The 24718-nt window shown below is 41.1% G+C and overlaps 2 protein-coding genes across 6 annotated transcripts in view; one reads left to right on the plus strand and one right to left on the minus strand.

Annotated features, from left to right (window-relative positions):
* Positions 1-13863, plus strand: part of LOC137517560 (C-C chemokine receptor type 8-like) — a 28445-nt gene extending 14582 nt beyond the window's left edge. For 3 of the 4 annotated variants that reach the window (XM_068234563.1, XM_068234562.1, XM_068234564.1), the window contains 2 exons: positions 3933-4023; positions 11438-13863. In XM_068234563.1, coding sequence (XP_068090664.1) covers positions 11443-12447 — 1005 coding nt within the window. In that variant the 5' untranslated portion in view covers positions 3933-4023; positions 11438-11442 and the 3' untranslated portion in view covers positions 12448-13863. The remainder of the gene's footprint in view (positions 1-3932; positions 4024-11437) is intronic. The other variant, XM_068234561.1, reaches the window with a different exon arrangement.
* A 5754-nt stretch (positions 13864-19617) lies between these two features.
* SLC9A3 (solute carrier family 9 member A3) overlaps positions 19618-24718 on the minus strand; it is a 178622-nt gene continuing 173521 nt past the window's right edge. For both annotated transcript variants that reach the window (XM_068236599.1, XM_068236598.1), the window contains exons 16-17: positions 22964-23212; positions 19618-19826 (exon numbers count right to left, since the gene is read on the minus strand). In XM_068236599.1, the coding sequence (XP_068092700.1) occupies positions 22965-23212 (248 nt within the window). In that variant the 3' untranslated portion in view covers positions 19618-19826; position 22964. The remainder of the gene's footprint in view (positions 19827-22963; positions 23213-24718) is intronic.

The following is a 24718-nucleotide window of genomic DNA, read 5'->3' on the forward strand; positions in this document are numbered from 1 at the left end:
AAAGCAATACAAATCAATACCAAAAACCCAATGGCTCTCTCAGCATTTGTTCTATTAATTTACCATTAGTTTGTGTGCTAGGGGATTTTTAGAGTAACTAAGGCTAGCGAGTGGCTGGATAGTGTACTGGTTAAGGGCTCTGCCTTTGACATGGGAGTCCATGGTTTGATTCCTGGCTAGGGTCAGAACCTATTCAGTAAGAAGTCCTTGGGAAAGACTTCCTAACACTGCAGGGCATTGAGCGTGCCCTTAGTGGCTGCAGATCTTGAGCTCTTTGAGTCCAACAGGAGAAAAGCGCTATACAAATGTTAGGATTATTATATGTCACACCAAAACCAAAAATAGTCCAATTCATGGAAAGGCTCACACCAGATAAACAGACATGCCATCGGATCCTATGTTACACATGGTATTTGTTTAGACCTGTGCTGACATGTCTGTTTTCTCCGGTGTCCATTGTGTTTGTTGTGACAGAATGCAAAGTCCGGACCTGCACAATTATTATGGACACTGAATGGGAGTCACACGTCTTAATAATCTATGATACAATCAATACAATGGACACAATGGATACACTCCGAACAAGTGTATTTTTTTGCCATTGTTGGTGACAGCACCCCCTATCACTGTGTATGCCACAAAACCTAATGAAGTTTTATTTACTGGTAGTTTGTAAAAATTGCATAGATGACATCAAATGGCTCATAAACTTGCTAAATTGATTGTGACAACGCTCTCAGCTACCCCCTGCTCATAGATGTTTAAACTTTTAGGACATCAACCATGTTTTATTTTTTTTAGCAGAAACTAACCCACTCATCATATTAGCAGTCTTTGTGTAAGAGATACTGCATGCTGGACAGGTACAGCTATTGTAATGTTAAAAGGGACCTGAAGCGAGAGGTATATGGGAACTCCCATGTTTATTTCCTTTTAAAAATTACCTTTTAAAGGATGCCCATGGCTTTCCCCATTCTCCTCCGTCCCCCTCCTTTCTAGACAATTGCCTCCCGGCAGCCTCTTCCGGGTCTATGGCTAAAAGTATTAGAGGCAGAGGATCAGCAGGACAGCCAGGGAACGGGTAGTGTTTAAAAGGAAATAAATATGTCTGCCTCCATAGTCGTCATACTTTAGGTTCCCCTTGAGACTGTTACTATAAGCATCTATAATGCTTACGTCACATCAGTGTACCTTAAAGTGAATCGAGCACCATTTTTTATCACCCAGGGCATCTCAGTAGCACATCAAAAATGCATATAAACAATGTGGTTCTTTGCTTAAAAAATTATATTCTTCCTTTTATTATTACATTTAAATGTTTGTTACAGGCTTTTATTGCCCTGCTATATTTTCGCTGGCCTGCTAATCCCTGGGAAAGAGTACGAAGATAAAGATTGCAGTAATTAGCAGTAGCAATAAGCAAACAAAAGGACAATGTACTTCAAAAGGTTTAGAGAGTAACACTTGATTACATTCACTCCTTTTCATGGATAAAAAAGGGCAGAGGATAGTGAGGGGGAGGGAAATGGCAGCTCCTACAGCTATTAGAAACCCGCACAAACTGCAGAAAAAGAGCGATGATTGGATCTATTTAAAGTGGATCCGAGATGAAAAAATAACTATAACAAGTAACTTGTCTATATATCTTATCTAAAGTTTAGATAGTTTACACAGCTAGTCTAGCTGCAAACAGCTTCAACAGTTTATTATTATGTATTCCTGTGATACAATGACAGTAGCCATGTTTTGCTTGTCACATTACACACAGGCAAGCTGATAGCATTTCCAGCCCTCAGCCTGTGACACATTCAGTCCCCTCTTCTCCTCCCCTCTGCCTCTGAAATCTCAGGCTAGTAACCTCCTCCTCCTCCTGCCCAGACTGAGCTCCCATAAGCCCTTTCTACAGTGCCAAGACACTTTGAAAAAGCTGTGGGTGAGGCTGGTTTAGTTTATAGGGAATTAGAGTATTAAAACAAAACAAAAAAAAGCATTTGGCTTGAGGAATGCACTATAAACTAAATGTAAGGAACACAGTTTATCTAGGATCCACTTTAACCACAGATTCACACATATCCTTTAACCACAGATTCACCTTAAAAAAATAATAAAATAATGGAAGGGTTGATGGGTTGGGGCGCCGAGCGTGTTGCTGAAAGTTTTGGGGGAAAAGGAGTCATCAGGATGTGGATGGAACTAACAGTTATGAAACTCTGTACTCAGAATCAGAATCATTTATTGCGCCAAGTACACGCGGGGGTTGTACCTGCAATTGGTTTTGGCTCATAAAGGTTCTGGAAGGATGGGAGGAATAATGTCCGAAAGCCAAGAGCCGAGGCTGACATTCTATGGCGCCACCAGTCGCACTTGGCAATCTTCTGTCATCCCTAAGGAGACGGGGGGAGGGGCTTCAGAGGGAGGCACAGGTTCAGCAGTGATGACCAAGTTCTTCATGAAAGAAGCCTGCGGTGATGGCTGATGCTGCTAAAGATCACGATTGCTGACATCTGACAGTGCTGACCAAGGTGTTACAGTTCAAAAGGTGCGTTAATGTTAATTTCTCTGGTGGGTCCCAGCTCCTGGGAAAGGTGAATTGGTAGGGAAAAGGGAAGAAATATACATAACTATACAGTGCTGCAAAAGATGTCAGTGCTATATAAATACACAATAATAATATGGTAGGACATTAGACTATGACTATGGTACGATTAGATTGTGAGCTCCTTTGAGGACAGTTAGAAACTGGGACATACGAAAGAGGGGGATGTCAAGAGGTAGAGGCACAAGACAGAGAGCCTGGTGGGAGAGGAGAAATGGCAGGATGGACTGCAGTTTTGCAGGGACAAGCTGTTAAAAGGAGTTACTGAAATCTGAAACAGGAAAGGGTCATGGGGGAAGACAACAGGGTGTCTGACCGAACCCTCTTACCTGAATGTTGCTGAACCTATGCAATCCTGTAATATTTGGTACTGCAGGCACGTTAGTACAGTATACCATTGCACCTGATTGGCAGTATACCATTGCACCTGACAAAATATTCAACAAAAATGTGTTTTCCTACCCATACAATTATCATATTTGCTTTTGTGCACAAGTATTATTATTCATTTAGAAATTATAACTTCCCAAAGTTCAGTTTGTTTACTTTGAAAGCTGCTGGTGAATTTTATTCATAACTGTTGTAATCCTGTTGTAAATGCAGCCAGCAGTGATTTCTGACCTGTGTTTCACTTCAGGACTCATTAGCATACGTTTCTGCACAGCCAGAGAATGTTTACTTAATTGTATCAAGTAAGGAATGTATACAGCATAAGCTGCAAATAATCTTTTAGAGCAAAGAAGAAATGCTGAGTTATATTCCGCTTTAAAATGGCGGATTGCTTGCTGGGAGTGAGCATTTACTTCTCGGGTGTTTTGCACCCTAGACTTCACCTTCCATGAACCTACAAACCCACAAACCACCACCGAACCGCACCCCAAGTGTGCTGACTGGCCCAGCTGTCATTTCTCCCTCACTTCCCTTGTCTGTCATAGGTAGCTACAGGCATCCCCTAGCCAGAGCTATCCTCAGTATAAGGTAGTTAGTGGTGCCCCGACTGAGGGGAGATCTGGTAAGTGGAACGCCAAGAGTCCAGTGAATAACCCTTCATTTACACTCTGTTCAGGACTCTGCATAGGGAAGGAGGGAGGGAGGCGGGGGGGGGGGGGGGGAAGAGAGACGCTATTCCATCATCATGCACCCATTATGGATGTTTAGGAAATACAGTATTTTGTTACAAAAAACGTTAATCAAAATCATTCATGTTGTCAGATGCTTTAAAGGTGGAAATCAGTGCATTTAAATTAATTAACTAATTTATTACAGCTTTGTATGATAAACTGCCGTGTAAGCTATTAAGCGCACAGAATAATGCATGTGAGGTACTATTTTTCAGTTCCAGATAAGAGGAGAGTTACAGATCTAATAACTCTGGAAAGCACTTTTTTTCAATATCACCGGAAGATTAGAAGATACTTCTTTAAAATGTAAGTCCAGCAAAAAATGATTTGTAAGTTTTCTTAGCGTAGGAAAAAAATAAAACCTCTGTGAATTTTATACTGATATCTGTGTCTCTACTGCAGCGGCGTGGGACAGTTGCCATAGAGGCAGAGTGTGAGTTGAACCTCAGATTTTACTGTTGTCCCTGAAACAGGAGTTGGTAATAAACTGAAGACCCCTATTTCTGTGAGCACTTTCCTTCCCAGAATTCCCTTCTCAGAGATAAGAGGAGAGGGGAAAGTATAGTATATAGACAGCAGTAAAAACCTGATAGGGTTTGTAATTTTTCAAAGCTCTATCTAAAAAAAAATGTCCTACTATATGATTCATACCCATCTCTCAGACAAAGTTTCAAACAGGTAAGCAAACTTTATTTAACATCTGTGTAGATGTGAATAGTATTAGGATACAGCCACTTCCTGTTTACATAATAAAAAAAATCCTTGACCTGGGGTATTACCTCTTCTCCCCCAAGGTGTGTATCCTTGGAGGCCCAAATAGTTCATCCCCTCAATGTTGCTGACTTGTTACGGTTATCCTGTCAATCACCTCTCTCAGATAAGATTTTGCTGTCTCCCTTTATCCACCATTCCGTGACATCTTGATTCACATGGAGGAAACAGGCAAATATATCTCAGCCCACAATATATACATGTCAGAATTTGAACGTGAATTTTTGCAGGGAGCGGATAGATCGAGTCTAATCGCTCGTCTATATGCTCTGTTATGGTATGACGCTCTCCCTTCTATCACCCTTCCTATGGAAAAATGGGGGACCTACTTAGTCTTAGAATCTCCGAAGGACTGAACTGATTTTTTTGATATTGCCAAAACCTCTGCAAACATTGTGGTTAAGGAAAAATCATACAAAATTTTGTATCACTAGTAGACCTAAGCCCGTTTCAAAACGGGCTCTAGGTCTGTGTTGAGTACCCTCTCCTCCCCTTCCTTCCCTCTCACTCTCCCCGTGAACGCCGCAGTCACCGCATGCGCGCACTCGCTGCGCACGCCGCCCTCCCGCAAGGCCCCTCTGTCCTTCCTCCCTCAGCTCTCCTCAGCTTCTGCGTCCCTCCCTGCACATGCGCAGTAGCGCAAAACACGAGACACACACACACACAGGAAGTGCAGGGATGGGACGCAGAAACAGGTTTTATTATAGAGGATTGGTATTCTACCCCTAAGAAATTGGCGAAAATCAAGGCCTTGACGGCTCCTCACTGTTTCCATTGCAATTCTGTTGATGCTGAAATGGAACATTGTTGGTTGAGCTGCCCTGTTATTTCTAAATCTTGGGACGAGTGTTTTTTTCAAATCTTTACTACTATGGGTTTTCCGGTGCCCAGAGATATAGGAACCGCCTTGTTCAGTAAGGATTCTCTAGGCCTTCACAGCCACCAAAATAAACTGGTGTCCCTTTTATGTGCTGCCAACAGATGTTTGATCGCTAAGCATTGAAAATGGCCCATGCCACCTTCATCGTGGGTGCTTTATAAAATTAGGTGGATTTACCATATGGAGCAACTCACTCATACTCTTAAGTCCACCATCCACATTTTTGATCGGGTATGGGCTCCTTGGATATTGAGGTTTCCGTTAGGCCAGCAAATTAGGCTATAACTACCTATATACGGAGTGTTGTTCTTTAATATTGTATCTTTTTTTCCAGGTATTTGTTATTATTTTGTGTTTGCTGTTCCTTTTAATATGAAAATTACTGTTATTCTCAGTTATGCAGTGTATTGTACATGTATGCATGTATCACCTCGAAGTTCATCTTCATTAAAAATAAAAGTTAAAAAAAAATCCTTGAACATGCTCACAGCAAAGGTGTAGGTGGCCCACGATGTCACACTGCAACTGCTTACCATTGGCTTGCCAACACTGAAGGCTTGAGCCCCAGGAGATGGATGCTATGATTGGGAGTGGTAGTGGACCCTTCCCTTAGCCCCTTTATCCTCAACTAGAATCATATTACCTCACTTCATTAATGAGCCATGATGAAAAAAATTATGGTAAAAGGGTGAAGCCTGATACACGTTTGTTTAAGATTATTGAAAAAAGAACGATGATCGACCAGTGAACAATAATTGTTCAAATATTGTTGTAAAATTAGCACTGAACGATCTCCAAAGATAGAGTTCAGGAGTTCTGACTAAAATCTGACCACACTGGATGCATTTTACATTAAATGACAACTATCAAAGTTTGTGTTTTTTTTCCTGAACCCCTCTTATAAAGAGGAGCTACTTAGTAATGAGTGGTAATTGTAGTAAAATCATTTTTTTTATCCTCTGTTCCCCTGCTTTACTGTACAAATGGCATCCCATGAAACTCCAGTCGGCACTGGATGGCATTCGAGTCCATCCTCCTAGGGGAAAGCTGTTATGTGCAGAGGCCTGTGTATAGCACAGTCTAACTAGTATTCCCCCTCCACCTCTGGCAGAAAGCTGCAAGACTGTGACAACAAGAGTGTGACGCGTGCTCAGTGGTGGAGCTAGGATATTTGACACCTGGTGCAGATAATTTACAGATGGGCGGAGCTAACTGTAATGTAACTGTGTAACAGTAAGGCAGTGGGCTAATATAGGTAGCCAGAATAGTTGCCTCCAGCATAGGTTAGATAAGTAGGTGCCCCCAGTATAGGTTAGTTAAGTAGGTGCCTCCAATATAGGTAGCCAGTATAGTTGCCACCAGTATAGGCTAGCTAGCTAGGTAGGTAGGTGCCCTCAATACAGGTTAGATAAGTAGGTGCCCCCAGTATAGGTTAGATAGGTAGGTAGGCACCCCCAGTATAGATTACATAGGTAGCTGCCCCCCAGTATAGGTTAGGTAGGTAGGTGCCTCCAATATAGGTTAGATAGGTAGCTGCCCCCAGTATAGGTTAGATAGCTAGCTGCCCCCCAGTATAGGTTAGATAGGTAGCTGCCCCCACTATAGGTTAGATAGGTAGCTTCCCCCCAGTATAGGTTAGATCGGTAGCTTCCCCCCAGTATAAGTTAGATACAGTGGGTTGCAAAATAGTCCGGCCCCCTTGAAGTTTTCCACATTTTGTCACATTACTGCCACAAACATGCATCAATTTTATTGGAATTCCACGTGAAAGACCAATACAAAGTGGTGTACATGTGAGAAGTGGATCAAAAATCATACATCATTCCAAACATTTTTTTTACAAATAAATAACTGCAAAGTGGGGTGTGCGTAATTATTCGGCCCCGTGAGTCAATACTTTGTAGAACCACCTTTTGCTGCAATTACAGCTGCCAGTCTTTTAGGGTATGTCTCTACCAGCTTTGCACATCTAGAGACTAAAATCCTTGCCCATTCTTCTTTGCAAAACAGCTCCAGCTCAGTCAGATTAGATGGACAGCATTTGTGAACAGCAGTTTTTAGATCTTGCCACAGATTCTCGATTGGATTTAGATCTGGACTTTGACTGGGCCATTCTAACACATAGATGTGTTTTGTTTTAAACCATTCCATTGTTGCCCTGGCTTTATGTTTAGGGTCATTGTCCTGCTGGAAGGTGTACCTCTGCCCCAGTCTCAAGTCTTTTGCAGTCTCCAAGAGGTTTTCTTCCACGTTTGCCCTGTATTTGGCTCCATCCATCTTCCCATAAACTCTGACCAGCTTCCCTGTCCCTGCTGAAGAGATGCACCCCCCGAGCAAGATGCTGCCACCACCATATTTGACAGTGGGGATGGTGTGTTCAGAGTGATGTGCAGTGTTAGTTTTCTGCCACACAGCGTTTTGCATTTTGGCCAAAAAGTTCCATTTTGGTCTCATCCGACCAGAGAGCCTTCTTCCACATGGTTGCTGTGTCTCCCAGATGGCTTGTGGCAAACTGCAAATGGGACTTCTTATGCTTTCTGTTAACAATGCCTTTCTTCTTGCCACTCTTCCATAAAGGCCAACTTTGTACAGTGCATGACTAATAGTTGTCCTATGAACAGAGTCTCCCACCTGAGCTGTAGATCTCTGCAGCTCGTCCAGAGTCACCATGGGCCTCTTGACTGCATTTCTGATCAGCGCTCTCCTTGTTCGGCCTGTGAGTTTAGGTGGATGGCCTTGTCTTGGTAGTTTTACAGTTGTGCCATACTCCTTCCATTTCTGAATGATCGCTTGAACAGTGCTCCTTGGGATGATCAAGGCTTTGGAAATCTTTTTGTAGCCTAAGCGTGCTTTAAATTTCTCAATAACTTGATCCCTGACCTGTCTTGTTCTTTCTTTGGACTTCACGGTGTTGTTGCTCCCAATATTCTCTTAGACAACCTCTGAGGCCCTCACAGAGCAGCTGTATTTGTACTGACAGTAGATTACACACAGGTGCACTCTATTTAGTCATTAGCACTCATCAGGCAATGTCTATAGGCAACTGACTGCACTCAGATCAAAGGGGGCCGAATAATTATGCGCACACCACTTTGCAGTTATTTATTTGTAAAAAATGTTTGGAATCATGTATGATTTTCGTTCCACTTCTCATGTGTACACCACTTTGTGTTGGCCTTTCATGTGGAATTCCAATAAAATTGATTCATGTCTGTGGCAGTAATATGACAAAACGTGTAAAACTTCAAGGGGGCCGAATACTTTTGCAACCCACTGTAGGTAGCTGCCCCCGTATACATTAGATAGGTAGCTGCCCCCCAGTATAGTTTAGATTGGTAGCTGCCCCCCAGTGTAGGTTAGATTAGGTAGGTGCCCCAGTATAGGTTAGGTAGCTGCCCCCCCAGTATAGGTTAGATAGCTGCCCCCCAGTATAGGTTAGATTAGGTAGGTGCCCCCAGTATAAGTTAGATAGGTAGCTGCCCCCAGTATAGGTTAGGTAGCTGCCCCCCAGCATAGGTTAGATAGGTAGCTGCCTCTCAGTATAGGTAGGTAGGTAGGTGTCGTGCCCCCCCCATAATGGAGGGGGGAGTCAGCCGCGGGGAGGGTAGCCCGACCTCTAAACAGGATGCAGCGTGTGTATAAGCGTCTATGCAGAGGAGAAGACCAGCGGCAATTGAGCAGCGTTTGGAACCAGGGAGGTGAGTGACTATTTAAAGCGCTTCCCTGCACTAGTTCAGCAGTCGGAGGGGGGAGCATGGAGGGCAGCTCGGGGAGAGGAAGGGAGGGAGAGGTCACGGGCTGCCCTCCCCGCGGCTGACTCCCCCCTCCATTACAGCACCCCCCTCCCTCAGCGCTCAGAGTGGCCGGTGTCACCCCTCCTGGTGCGGTTCGCACTCCCAGCCCCCCCCTCACGACGCTTGTGGACCTGCTCCCTCTCTTCAATGTGCTGCAGATCGCACTGAGGTGCTTATCCAGTGCCCGGTAAACAGTTTATTCTATGTCGTTGTAGTTAGAAAGAAAACTGAATAAATCTAGGTGGGGACATGTACGAGTATATAATAAGCATGGCCCCTATATAATAAGCATGGTCCCTATAACTCACCATTATAATAAGTCTGTGCCCCATAACCCTTTTTAGAATTGTTGCCCTGCTGAATCCCACTGCATGTTAAGGCTAATTCTTTAGCTACTAATATTCAAAAATACAAACATACAGTATATCAATAGATCAAGATCAGAATATTGGGAACAGGTTATGAAAGCACAGCAGGAAGCAGAGGTGTAATACAAACTGAAACTTTGGCAAGGTCAAAAAAGTGATAGCATTAAAAAAATCATAAATAGTTACCTTAGGGACTCAGCTTTTTTAATATTTATGTCATAAAGGTCACTATTTTTGCAAATAAAGGTTTTTAATTACTGATATAGTATAAAGAAAGAAATACAGCTTTATTTCCAAATAAAATATTGTCGCCATACATTGTGCTAGGAACATAATTTAAATCTTGTAATAACTGGAACAAATGGGCAAATAAAATGTGTGGGTTTTATCTATCGTAGCGCATTTTATATTAAAACTGTAATGGCTGAAAACTGAGAAATTATTTTTTTTTCTTCTTCCCTTTAACCTTCTGACGACCGCGTCACGCCAATGGGCGTGGCCGCGACGGCAGCCCCAGGACCGCCTAACGCCAATTGGCATAAAGTCCTGGGGCTCTGTTTTGCAGGAGATTGCGTGCAGGATGCGCGCGCATCTCCTGTTTGGGGGCGGAGCTCCGCCCCGCCTTCAGTCTTGTGAGACTGTTAGACGGCGTGATCGCCGTCTATTTACAAGGTGCAGCGCTGCGATCAGCAGCAGCGCTGCACTGGGGACAGCCGTGTGACACGGCTGTCCCCCTGGGGGACAAGAGAGCAATCGGCTCTCATAGGCAGAAGCCTATGACAGCCGATCGCCATAATTGGCTGGCTGTGGGGAGGGAAGAAATTTAAAGAAACTGGGTTTTTAAAAAACAAACAAACAATAACATTTATTATAAAAAAAAATAAACATGGGGGAGCGATCAGACCCCACCAACAGAGAGCTTTGTTAGTGGGGAGGAATCACTTGTGTGCTGTGTTGTGTGGCCCTGCAGCTTGGCCTTAAAACTGCAGTGGCCAATTTTGCTAAAAATGGCCTGGTCACTAGGGGGGGGGGAGGGGAGTTTAGCACTGCAGTCCTCAAGTGGTTAAAATGCATGTAAAATAAAATAATTCTTAGCAAAATTTACCACCCAAACACAGCCTAAAAATGATGTATAGATCATTATGGTGTGATAAGTAGGGATAAAGTTATTGGCAAATGAATGGGAGGAGCATGATGTGTTAAAATTGCTCTGGTTTTTAAAGTGCGTCTGAATCCAGAATAAAAATTAAAAAAAACAGATACTTTCCTAAGGAGAGGAAGGCTCTGGGTGCTATAGAGCCTTCCCATTCCTCCCCTGGTCCCTTCATTCCCGCGCTGGCTTACCCATTAGCAGCCTCCAATTGGCCGGATACAGGCCGCTCCGTAACTGCGCAAGGGTGCGACAGAGCAGTACAGAGCGGCCGTCTTCGGGAGTACTCAGGCTCCCAAAGACTGCCGAAGCCTCCTGCAGCAGAAGAGAGAGCAGTCTCCAACTTATCGGTTGGAAGCTGCTAAAGGTGGAGCCAGCACAGGAATGACAGGACCAGGATAGGAACGGGAAGGCTCTATAGGACCCAGAGCCTTCCCTCTCCTTAGGTGAGTATCTGTTTTTTATTTTTATTCTGATTTCAGACTCCCTTTAAGGGGAAATAACCTGTGGTGGGGAAGTGATTAAATAAGCAGCTGCATAGGTTAAGAACCAACAAACTAAAGGATTGCAAGTCCTTCTGTCCATGAGTGGTGCCAAGAGTCTGTCACATCATTATCTTTAATTCACACACTTTTGCAAAACTATATTTTTCAGTGTCCTTGAGATGCAAGGTGAAATGTTTATAATTTGGGTAATTTATTACATACATATCAAGTCTTTTCAGTTTCTTTTCATGACTTTGTTTCTTTTCCTTCAGTGAGAATGGAGGAAGTCATTGAATACACGCCATCTACATGGGATTACGGCGACAGTTACGGCACGATTCAACCATTGCCAATATGTGAACGAATCGAAATGGAATCATTCTTAACAATACTTTTTTATGTACTGTTCTGCATCAGCATGATTGGTAATGGTGTCATTTTTGTTATTCTGGTGAAGCTGGAAACATTTCAGTCGGTCACTAATATTTTCTTCTTAAACCTGGTCATCTCTGATTTAGTGTTTTCCTTTACGTTGCCCTTCCTTGCAATCTCTTATTATGATGATTGGCGCCTTGGAGAAGCAATATGTAAAATCCAAACAGCTGCTTTTCACATTGGTTTCCAAAGCTTTGTCATTTTTATTACCCTGATGACAATTGATCAGTACTTAACCATAGTCCACTCTTGGTGCACAACCTCAACAATAAGTGTTAGATTTGCAGTTTGTATAAGCTGTGCCTCTTGGTTACTTAGTATTATTTTAAGCATTCCTGATCTACTCATTTACACAGTGAGCAACAATGGCTGGGCTACAGTTTGTGCTATTCGTGCTGATGATCATTCACAATGGTGGCTTACTGTAGGACATTATAAACACTTTGTCCTCTTTTTCCTTTGCCCTTTAGCAATCTTAATAATTTGCTATACTGGGATATGGCTAAAACTGGCCAAGTGCAATATAAGAAGAAAATCAAGAGTTCAAAAAGTTATAGCAATCATTGCTATGATGTTTTTCCTTTGCTGGACTCCATACAACTTAATTATGATTCTTCTGTTTCAAAAGCAAATTGATTTGTTTGTAGGTTGTAACAGTGCTGTACTGTATATTTTCCATGTCTCTCAAGTGATTCTATTCATCCATTGCTGTGTGAATCCATTTCTGTATGCCTTGCTGGGGACAAAATTCAGACGGCATTTAAATTGTTCTTTTAAAAGAAGATCAACCCGTTCATCACAGCAGCAGGAAATAAGTTTGAAAACCAGTACAGTCAATGGACTTTAACCATATAAAGTTTAGGTCGCTTATAAACTGACTTGCATTACAATTTGTATAGAGAGCACAGAAGGGACATAAATCTAAAAGTTAAAGTAAGGACCGCAGCTCCCTGAAAATCTTTGCAAGCATGGGCTTAACAATCACCCCAGCGACCCCTGCCATTGCAGGGGTGCCCAGAGGCTTTGGGGGCCCCTCCTCCTCCCTCCCTCCCAAACCATCACCGCCACCTCCTCCCACCATGCAAAGTAGCGGGAGTGTTTGTCATTTTTTCCTGCTTTCAGATACTGCTTCACAGCAAAACACCCTCTGTTGCCATACACTAGCTCCCGATAACATGACCCGCATAGGGTTTGGGGACCAAGGGAGTCCCGTGCTATCATTTTTGCAGGGGGAGCCCTATTAAGTCTAGTTACAACTCTGTTTGAAAGCTAGCCAGACTTTGCTAAAATGCAGTAGAGATTTTCACCACAGATTGTCATCAGCTAGTGATGCCATACCATGTACTGTTAATTGCATTGCAGGGATTCCCTGCTAGTGATGTCTTCCTAGCTTTAGAATCACCTATATGGTCGGTCCACATAGGCTAAGTTCAATGTCATATGTTAAATTCAGTGTCAGAGGGTAAGTTCTAGGTTGGGTTTTTTTAGAGGCCCATTTTATACTGCCACAGTTTCCACCCAGAAAAACTGTCAAATGAATGCCCATATATGGCAATGCCACTGTTCATTTTTTAGTATTAAGTCCACTATACTTTCCTAGTGGTTCTGGGACACCCCAAACAGCTTGGATATTCTGTTGTACTGGTCCAAATTCTATCCTATAGAGCCATATTAAATCCTGCCATGCACTGATGATGACCAAAAGTCCAAAACAGGCTGTCTGCATGTTGGGTTGATGTGGCTCTGTAAATTTTAATAAGCTATAGGTTTGCTATACACCAGTGGTTCTGGATGTAAGCCTGGCTTTAAGGACATAAGGAGATAATTTGCATATTCAGTAATGATGCATTGTGGGTAACCACAGTTGCTTACTGAAAGCAGAATTATCACAAATACCTTCTGTTCTAAGAAGGCAAATTACATTGAGCGTTGTTTTTAGTAGTAGGGCTTCTTGGTCTCTTTTTGTCCCCAATACTTTCCTAGTGGTTCTGAGTCACCCTGAGCTGCTTAGTTACTCTGTTAGTGTTCTAGAATGAAACATGGTCAATGATGCATTCTGCATAAAGCACTGTGACATATGTAGAGCAGGAACACCTTGTCAACCACTAAAGCCATGATCGAAAATTATGTTATTGTCAAGTTATAAAAGTGCTATCAGTGTGCAGTGAAGCATTATTATGAGCTATTTTCCCACCAAAAATACCTAGCAAATTAGTAATTTGAGAGAGAAGCAGCCATTTGTGTTAACGATATATTACATGTTTAAGGATCACAGATTAATTTTGGGTTGTTGTTTATTTGGTATACTCAATTTTAAAGATTAAAAAAATACATTTTAAAACATTTTCTTATTTCATCGCTGATAGAAAATCCTATATCTAATGAAAAAAAAAATGCTAGCAAGCATGTGAAAAAAACAGTAACAAGCTTCTGCTCTGTACAAAAAGGTACTCCTTTAGAAAAGGGGACATTTTCTAGGCTGTCCGTACTACACTAAGAAAGTATGGAATCCAGGCTTACAGGGAAGTGCAATTTCAGTTAGTTTTGCTTATTCAAAGCAGGATAAAAACTGAAGTAGAAAGATATGTTTTAAAAACATTACATAACAAAAAGTCTTGTGGAATATTAATATACACTGCAGTAGCAATTTTCATAGAAATCATAGTTTTTATCTCTTTGGGTAAATAGATAAGGGATCAGGTATGAGCACTTTTACCCATTTAGTAGTGTGGTTACCTGAATGTCCCTTTAGTGTGGCCATATGCCACCTTAAGTCTAAGGACTTAATTTGACTTAATTCATTTGACCTACCCATTTTCAGGAGCCACAGAAGTAAGTCCTGAACATAGCTTTGCAAGAAGAGGTGGTTTTTCCATCCCCCACACCATACAAGGTAAAGCTGAAACCCATGTGGGTTTGTATTGACTGGTAGAGTAGTGTGTCACTCACAAGCCTCGCCCTCTTGACTCCCAACCTCCATGATTGATTAGGGGATTAAAGTGAATGTTTACCGGTTTAAAAAAGAAAAAGTCAGATACTCAACTAAGGAGAGGGAAGGCTCGGTCCTAATGAGCCTTCCCTCTCCTCTCCCGCTGCCCGGTCCCGCGCAGGATCCCCCGTGGCAGTATTCGACCAGTTCGGTCAAATACTGCCACTTCCGCATGCCGAAGGGAGCTTTCGGAAGCCTTCGGGAGCACTGGACGCGGCCGCTCCATACTACGCATGCGCGAGCGCCCTCTATGACGCGCTTGCGCGTACGTAGTATGGAGCGGCCCGTCATCGGAAGCCCGAGTGCTCCCGAAGACCTTCGAAGTCCCTGCGGCGGCGGACGCGAACGGGGGAGCCAGCGCAGCACCGAGGGCACCGGGAGAGGAGAGGGAAGGCTCATTAGGACCGAGCCTTCCCTCTCCTTAGGTGAGTATCTGACTTTTTTTTTTTATTTGCGGTACCCATTGGCTTTAAAGCCTGGGGAATCTTTTGTTTTCAATGAAAATGTAAAAAATAAATAGTATAAAAAGTATTTAACCTAGTAGGATTGTTCTCTTCCCTGACAAAATTCATGTAAATAAAGCTACACAGCCATGGTCAGGAATCACCTTGTGAATATCTGATGTGCTTCCATGGGTAAGGCATACAGTGCCATGGCCCTCTTACTTCCATAATCAAGAAAAATATGGCAAAAAAAAGTTGCTTAAAGAGGTACTGTAATGACATTACAGGATACTACCCACTTTTATGTTGGTTTCAGCATTACTAAAGCATCTTGTATCTATATATTGTTGTGCATTGGTATGTAACCCCGCCCCACCAGTGATGCTCAGCCTGAGCTATGTCACAAAGCCTTCTCCTAGTGCACTCTCTGAGACCAGGTGTTATCTCTGCTCACTTCGGAACACACATTCCGCAGTGATGCGCTATGGCAGCAGTAAGGATGCCACCATCTGTGACAAATTAAGTTTGTAAATCAGGGTGAAGAAAGATTTTACACTGGGCAAGCAAGTAAATAATACATAAATGATTATTGTACAAAATAAGAAATTGTATTTTTTAGTGTATATTCATTAAAGTTTCTCTTAAATGTAGTAACAGCAAATAAGACCCTTAGGTTATTGCATTAGATAAGGAATAGTATCTGGTGTTATTTAACCCTTTAACATGTATGATAATCTTCTCACTAAAGTGGTGAATAAAGTGAGGCACAGAATGTATTTCTCTGGCATTTTATGATTTTCAGATGTTAATGTATGGGGCATGCAGCTTTACACAAACACAGAGGTGCAAAAGGGAACTTTTGTGAGCCTTAGTTTCAGTTTTCCCTGTATTGTAGGATAGCAAATGTTCAAGTTTCTGTTTTCTCTTCATGGAGATTATTCATCCCTACAACTTATTGAAGAACTTGAGAAATTCACTATGACTTAGTGCATGCTATGTGAAGAAAACATGTAGCTATGTGGAAGGGATTCTTACCAGCTACAGACATGTCTATATGTGGTGGTGGGGTAAATGTAAGTATTGATCATGGAAGATCTTTCCTTAGTGAAAAGGATATACGGTATGCATGCAGATCCGATCTACCTTAACCTTAGGGTAGGTAAAATATATAAATATGTTTCTTTCAAAAAGGAATGTGTACAGTCAGCTGTGGCTTGAAACACAGCTGAACTTGTTGTAAGATAAATAATAATAATTTTACAGCTGTAATGTACAACTGGATCTGTGTCTAAAATATTGACAATTCACCCCATTCTATGAAAAAAAATGCACATCCTTTTTATTTATTAATTTCTAGGAAGACAAGACAAAAGTTATTTAAATTAATTTTATTCCATATGTTGCAAAAATGTATAATACATAATAATCTATGTTTACAAACATGTACAATCAAGTGTTTTTTTGTTCGTTTTTTTAATAAATACTGGATTATTTGAGTTATGATGTATTTATCTTATTGGCTTGTAAACAATTTAAAATATGAGTATATTATTGATAGTTTGAATCAAAATTATATTTCTTAATTACATTTCTTAACAAGTTACAATTTTCTAATTAGCACTTTTTCTGTTTACAAACATGGGTCAACTTTGTATTGTATATAGTATATATAGTATAGAAGAGGTAGTGTGGGCACATTGCTTAAAAAGCACTCATTGCAATAGAAATGTGGAAGTTTTCTTTGCTGACATCTTAAAAATGTTAGTTTACTGGATAAAATGCTGATTTTCTGGCTGAGACACTTTGTAAATCACACACCAGGGAGAAGTAAGCAGATCCGACAAGTCTGAGGACAATGCAGAACAACTGATCTGCATATCCAAAGTAATGTGCAATCAGAGGATCAGCATTACAACATGAACATAAGTGTTTCTATCTACATGCACATTTCAAAACCCGGTACAATACATATTGACTACTATCAACAAAGCCTACATGGTTTAGAATTTGACTTCATATTCAGCAACAATTGTTCTAATGCAGCATGAAATTGTCTAGAAATTGTAATTATGTTGCTTTTTTTGTGAACATTCCATAGGTAACTAACTGTACATAAATGAAAACTGTCCACCATTGTTAAAGATACGTTACCATTTCTGACAAGGTTCCTAGAGATCTTTCCAGTTAGTGATGGGCTCACGAGTAGTTACCTACTCGAATTCGTGATTCAAATTAGGCTTAATTGCCTCAGCTGTGTTCTCTGGTTGAACTCGATGGACGTATGTCTTTTTCAACCCAAATAACTATGTAACTATGGGGGTTTATTACCCAGAATTCCGTTGTCTCCCAAACATACGTCCATCGAGTTCAACCAGAAAACTACAAAACCAGCCTGCTCCCTCACATATCCCTCACAAGCCGGAAAGAGGAAGTGCGCTAGTGAGTCTTGCAACGCGTCCCATAGGCCACGTGCAAGACATAGGTCTCCCATGCACACAGCTGAGGCAATTAAGCCTCATTTGAATCACGAATTCGAGTAAGTAACTACTCGTAACTACTCTTGAGCCCATCACTATTTTCAATCTTTACAGGCTTAATTACAAAAAAAAGTCATGATGGCAAAATTACAAATTTAAAAATATCCTGCTTAATGCCCACTGGGTACTTTCATATCACCCTAAGGCCTGGGACCCAATAGCAGTGCTTTTCTAAGCACTTGTGATTTATAAAGCTCTTGCTAATGCAATGCCATGGGTCATTTTTAACAATGCCATCTCTCAAGTAGGATCGCACACAGTATTACATTAGCAAGAGATTTTCAAATCACAATCGTTCGGGGCCTATTTCCAATACACGCAGATTGGATGCAGAATTGATGCAGAAAAACTGACTGCAATGAATGCCTATGGGAAAATCTGCATCAGAAAAATCGCTTTTAGTGGAAACAGACCCATAAGCATTCATTGGAGTCCGTTTTTCTGCATCCATTCTGCATCCAATCTGCATGTGGTGGAAACAGGCCCTTAGAAAAAGCACTGCTAGTGGGTTCCAGGCCTAACAGCTTATTGGCTGACAGCTGATCCAACAGCTGCTGCTATTAGCAGTGGAAAGAGAACTCCATCAGACTAACCTTCCCTCTCCAATACCTCACACTAACATCTGCTCTCCACTGACCTCTTCTCTGCCTAACACTGACCTCTCCACTCCTCTGTCTAACACTAAGGGCCCATTTCCACTAGCCGCCGTGTATCCTGTGAGATGCGCAGCGGCACTTCCTTGTTCGAGTACACAGCCGAATCCCGAAAGCTGTGACACGCATGGCTATGGGATTCCACCCGCATGGAAAGATACTGCAGTGTTGGCCGAATTGCTAAGGCAAGCGATTCGGATGGCGGCAGCATTATCTCTTATGGCAGAGTTCCCCCACGTGATTTGCCTCAGGGAAACTCTGCAGATTTGGCCTGGTTTCTGCAGTAGTGGAAATGAGCCCTAACCCCCTGTAGCTCCCCCACAGCCGCTGTCGAATCAGCTGTTATGTCAATGGGCTAATACACAAGTACCACATATTGTTTTAAAATACATTGAAATTTTGAAATATGCTTTAAGAAAAAGTTTTCTTCATAAAGCTTCCCTTGCCATTCATATATGTAAATATTGTTAAAATACAATATATATATATATATATATATATATATATATATATATATATATATATATATATATATTATATTGTAATTTGAATGAACACTTAAATTATGTAAGTATTTCTCAACTTTACATTTTTTATTTCTTATTTCTTTTTTATTTCTTAAATCATTTCTGAAAATATGTACAATGAGGAGAACCCTCACACTTCACAGCTTTTGGTTCATTTTATTGATCTGACAGCTCTCATTTAAAATATATCTGATGGTTTATGGCCAGAATGATGACCTCACCTCTTCATGGTCTCACCTTCTACAGTTTCTAAAGTTGGCCATACACTATACAATTGTTTTGCCCAATTAGACATTTAATTAAACAAATGTCTAATTGGGCAAAGATTTTGTTTCCACCAGCAACACAATAAACCCGCAAACGACATTAAGTAATTAGCAATGTCGGTTCTTGGTGGTAAAGTATGGCTGGTTAAAGAACTAGGTCAGTGCTATGTAGATCAACATTGATAGCTTCAACAATAATATCAATAATATGCATTGGATGTTTTCCAGCCATTTACAATAACATAAGAGGGCATACGCTTGTGATATGCTAGTTATTCTGGTTAAAAAATTGAATATGCAAATGTATTCTTTGTTGATAAATGCCTTCAAGCTCTTTGTACAAATCCAAACGATATTTCTTAGTAGTGACAGCATATTTATGTTGTTGTGAGTCATACCAAAAATTAAAGTAGGACAATTAAACTGAAGTCAGACATGAACAGTCATTTCCAGCTGCCCACATGAATGTGTATACCTCAAACATCTCCTTACCAGGACTTTAGGAAGATGGTTTTTGTTGAATGAGGGTAAGTTAATGAACAATCTCAGATAAATGTTCAGAAACAAATGCTATTTACATCAGATCAGGCACCTAACTAGAGTTTGATGATTATTGACTTTTATTTCATTTTTAATAGGCTGTATTTTTGTTGTGTTTGCAAGGAGGCGTAGTTTGAAGCACAAAGCTGTGGAAGAGAGGCAGGCACGGTGTGACTTGAGTCATGTCTTGCTTTGTCATCTGCACAGGGAACCACATTTGCCACAGAGGATTAAGAAATTGAAGGTCATCAGCAAAAATGTATATCTTTACCTGTAAGACAAAGTTTAAACTGATTATTGAATAAACACTTGGCATTTTAAAATTTTACAGCTAGTAGTGTTAACGTTTGCTACACTTCCATTTTGCTCAAATTCTCCTAAATACTTGCATTCCATCTTTGAAACAAAGAGCAGTGGACAAGGTTGGCTAGGTGTTCTGCCAGGTGTCTCTTATCAGGTGATCAAAAGGTAAGTAGATCTGGGGGGGTTTGGCTCGGATGTTTCCTTTAAAAGATGCTGAACTGAGTTGAGGCAAAACAAACGTGTTGTCATGAAGAATGACAGGACTGCAATGAGAACCATTTCTGTTCAGCTTACAGCAGTCCTATTCCCAATCACTATCAACAGGAAGTACATGTACCTTTAGTACAATGAGCGAGAGCAGAATCTGTAAGCCAAATGGTGATGGGACTGTGTACAGTGGTCCTATCATTTTCTGTCCCAGCTTTGCCTGGTGATTTTTGTTTTTGGAAACATTAGTTATGCTTTATCAGGCAAGTCCTGGTTTATTTACCAAATAGCTTTAAAGTAATGTGACTACTTAGGCAGGGTTCTCACTTGAGAGGATGCACATGTTTGTCCCGCATGAGGAATTGCATTTTATGTGCTAGTCCATGTTGATCAGTGAGCTCATTTGCATTTAAATGTGGTTCTCGCCTGCAGGGAAAATATCCAACTTACTTACATGCACCATTTTCCATCATACCACGTAGGGTTATCCCCTTGAAATCATTCTCTATGTAGTTTAACCGCGTGAAATGTAACGGAGATGAACTCTGTGTGCAGGAAACGCGGTGTGCAGGAAAATAACGTGCGATTCCCAAACGTCGTAAGTGTAAACCCTCCTTGACCTCTTTCAAACCCAGGAGAATCCATAGCAATGTGTTAAACGTATGTTAGCTGAGATATGTTTTTTTTTATAAATGCATGCATAGCTTGTTGGCAGTTTGTCTATGTCTAAGCAGCTGTAAACAGCAACTAAAGCACCATTTTTTCTCAGAAGGTTATCTAACAAACCACATGACTGGCAAGCATTTCTGCTTTTTGAACTTGCAAGGCTTCTGAATGTGTATTAGTATTGAGGTCACAAAAAAGGGAACTGTGAATGCTTACTCTTATAGAAACCGAATGGAAAAACCTGACAGTCTGCATTTCCTGGATGTTTTTCCCAGTTTATGAAAAATGTCCTTCCCACAAGTAAAAGTGGAAGTCTGCAGTACATCTCTACACTCAGTTACCTCTGGTCATTAGATATGATCAATGAAACGCAAATTCTTCTTTCTTGCATACCATTTGATGCAAATTGCACGCAGTTTAGAATTAAGCCAACAAATTTCCTCCCAATTTGGATTTTCCCAATTTCATGCTGTATACAATTTGCACACCAGTCTGAAATGTTAGCACCTCATTGACCATCGCATCACTACCAGATTATATTCCAGCCCAAGGCAAGTGTTTGATTCTAAAATAATCAATAGCACAGCTCAGTTGTAAAATGTAAACATTTCAGCAGCAGGATTAACATGAATTCACTAATAGAATTCCCCTTTCAATTATTCTATTAGTGTCAGGACAAACAACTAGAAAGCAAAACTAAAGTGAAAATTAACTTATGAGATAAATAAGTTTGTGTAGTACTAACATTAGTAACTTAGAAATGAGTCTCATATTTTTATTAATAGTATCTGCTTCATTCAGCTGCAAAATAAAGTAATGACCCTTTGAATTTTCCAGCACTAAAACCTTATCAGCATTGTTTCCTCTGGCAGATGACAGAGTTATGCCTTCTATTTACTTTTCATGGGGGAAAATACCAAAAGCTGTTTGACAAGCTCAATTACACAGATTACACAATTCTATATTTTTTAAACTTGTTGTACAGAAAAAGGGCTTATTTCCACTGGGTCCCGCATCTGTTTCTGAATCACCCGTACTGCTAAAAAGCCACAGCAGAATCACTATAGCCGTACCATGCAAGGCTGTAGCAATTTGGATGCGTGCTACAAAAAAAATGCTCCATGCCATCTAGAATTGCACCATCATGCAATTCAGACAGCATTCTGGTGTCTTAATAGGCAGCATTTCCCCATTCAACTTAGTTGTGGGGAGATGCTGCGTATTCAGACTGAGTTGAAACAGGAGGAAAGATAAAGGGACTTTATTCACAATTTCAGAGTATTTCTAGTGCAGAATGTACCTTTGTTTATCACTCGGCTGTCCCCTTGGGAGGCTTATGCTGGGCATACACGGCATACTGGGCAGGCTTATCAATCGAGCCTGGTGGCTCGATTGATAATATCCGACAGGTCCGATGACCTGCCGGATAGATTCCCCTCTCGATCCCCGCCGGCGGACAATAGCGGGGAATCGAGCGGCTGATTAGGAGCGGACGAGCGGGGACGCGGCGGGGCTTGATCCGGCGGCTAATCGGCCGCCGGATCGACCCATGTATGCCCAGCATTAGTGAGTGATCGGCGCTCATAGGCTGATGTCTATGAGAGCCGATTGCTATGGTTGGCTGGCGGGTGCAGGGAGGAAGGGGATATATAAAAATAACAAAACAATAGGGACATTTATTACAAAAAAATGCACAAATAAAACAATGAATAAACATTGAGGGAGCGATCAGAGCCCACCAACAGAAATCTCTGTTGGTGGGTGGGAAATCACTTGCGTGCTGAGTTCTACGGCCCTGCAGTGAGCCCTTAAAGCTGCAGTGGCCTGAATTGTAAAAAATAGCCTGGTCACTAGGGGGGTGTAAGCCTGTGGTCCTTAAGTGGTTAAGCGCCTAAAGAGCAAAAATATATTATAATATAATTAAGGTAATAAAAGTAATATTGAAACTAAGTTAATCAGGCACAACTTACTTTGAGTGATTATTTTGCTTATAAATGTGCTGAAAGGTTATTTTTATCAATTAGGTGATAAATAAGTCATGTCATAAGTTTTTTTAATAGAGCCCATTGTATATTTTTATCTAGATAGGTCATGTTTATGTAGATGCATCTATACAGTATTTTTCATAAGTGCTATTATTCATATAATGTAGGTTTTAGTCTTGCCATGTAGATATCTCTGATAAACATCTCACTTAAACACTCTAAACAAAAAAACTAAATCAGTGCATACATTACATATTCGTTGATTCTGGAAGGAAAAACTTGGGACGCTCCTCTCCACCATCTGCTATCAAGAAGGAGTCAACTGATCTAGTGCTGATGCGGAATGGTGCGAGTCTTCTGAAATTGTTTGGAGAATACGGTATTTCTACTTGTGCTCTTTGGGATGGGACCACATCGTCTTCGTTGTGCGACCATGGAGTAAATTTCATGGCAAAATTGTGGTCCTCATCAGGTGAAAATACAGGATTATCAATTCCTAAAGTGTTAAAAAGGAAAGTAAGTTTAACTAACTCTTACAAATATAATAATACTAATGTGGTCTATGTAGAAACTGACTAGTACCCAGAGGGTGATTTAATAATCGAGATACATATGCAACATTTTCTATTTTCACTTCATAGAAACAGATGGACAGAAAGTTAAAAACACAGAAAATGTTCCACATCTGACTGAATGTGTCAAATAAGCACAGTCAAATGTCACTGCATTTTTACTTTAGTGATCACTAGGGATGGTCAATGAGGTGCAAATTATTGAGCCTATGCAGGATTATGCACATTGTGTATGCAAATGTGTGCAGCTTGAAAATGGACCAATTAAGGCCTCTTTTCCACAGACAGTTGATAGGCAGTGAAATGCCTCTCAAACTCTCACTGCTGCCTGGTAACTGCTTGCTGCTGCTTGATAACTGCTCACTGCTGCGGGTAACTGCTTTCTGAGCATACAGTACAGCTGTCCATGGAATAGAGGCCTTAATTGTTATTTTACAAAATGCACTGCAGGGTCAATGTAAGCATAATACTAGCTATTTGCAATATAGTTTGAGCAATCAGAGTTTTGATACACAGCTGCAAAGTCACAAAATGAACTCTACTGGCAAACTGCAAGCATTAGTATGTAAGTACCTGTGATTTTCTCAAATCAATTTCTGTACATTTAGTGAGGTGCCTGCATGCCATACAAAAGGGGCCTAAGCTGCTTCATGAATTACAGGAAAAGCCATGCACACACTGTCCAATAGTCCAACGTGAGACCACTTTGTACAGCATGTGCATGACATTAGGGAGCTCCCCATATGTGCACAACAGATCTATTCATTCTTTGGCTGTCTTCAGAGCACAACTATCCTTATAGTGAACCCCAGGTGAGAGTGATATGGAGGCTGCCATATTTGTTTCCTTTTAAACAATACCAGTTGCCTGGCAGCCCTTCTGATTTATTTGGCTGCAGTAGCGTCTGAAGTACACCAGAAACAAGCATGCAGCTAATCTTGTCAAAATGTGACAATATTGTCAGAAACACCTGATCTGCTGCATGCTTGTTCAGGGTCTATGGCAGAGGATCAGCAGGACAGCCAGGCAACTAGTATTACTTAAAAGGAAATAAATATGACAGCCTCCATATAACTCTCACCTTGGATTCACTTTAAGTTACTTGTTTATTTACAGATTGCTCAACAAGCTCATGGTGAACCAAAACTCCTAGGAGTGTGTAAAGGACTAAAATTGACCACTAACCCTCTAACTAAAACGCTATGCAAAATAAATGTGCTTTCTTAAAGCGTTTATTCAGGTTAGAGTGATCATATGTGGGAGACATCATACGCTCACTTCATTATGGTAGACATCATATGCCCACTTCAACCTGAATAATCGCAAATACCTTCTGTTTTAACTACCTAACAACCGCATCACGCCAATTTGCGTGAATGTGGCGGCAGCCCCAGGACCGCCTAATGCCAAGGTTCTGGAGCCGGCTACTG

The sequence above is a fragment of the Hyperolius riggenbachi genome, chromosome 5 (genome assembly GCF_040937935.1).
Source record: "Hyperolius riggenbachi isolate aHypRig1 chromosome 5, aHypRig1.pri, whole genome shotgun sequence".
Lineage (NCBI taxonomy): Eukaryota > Metazoa > Chordata > Amphibia > Anura > Hyperoliidae > Hyperolius > Hyperolius riggenbachi.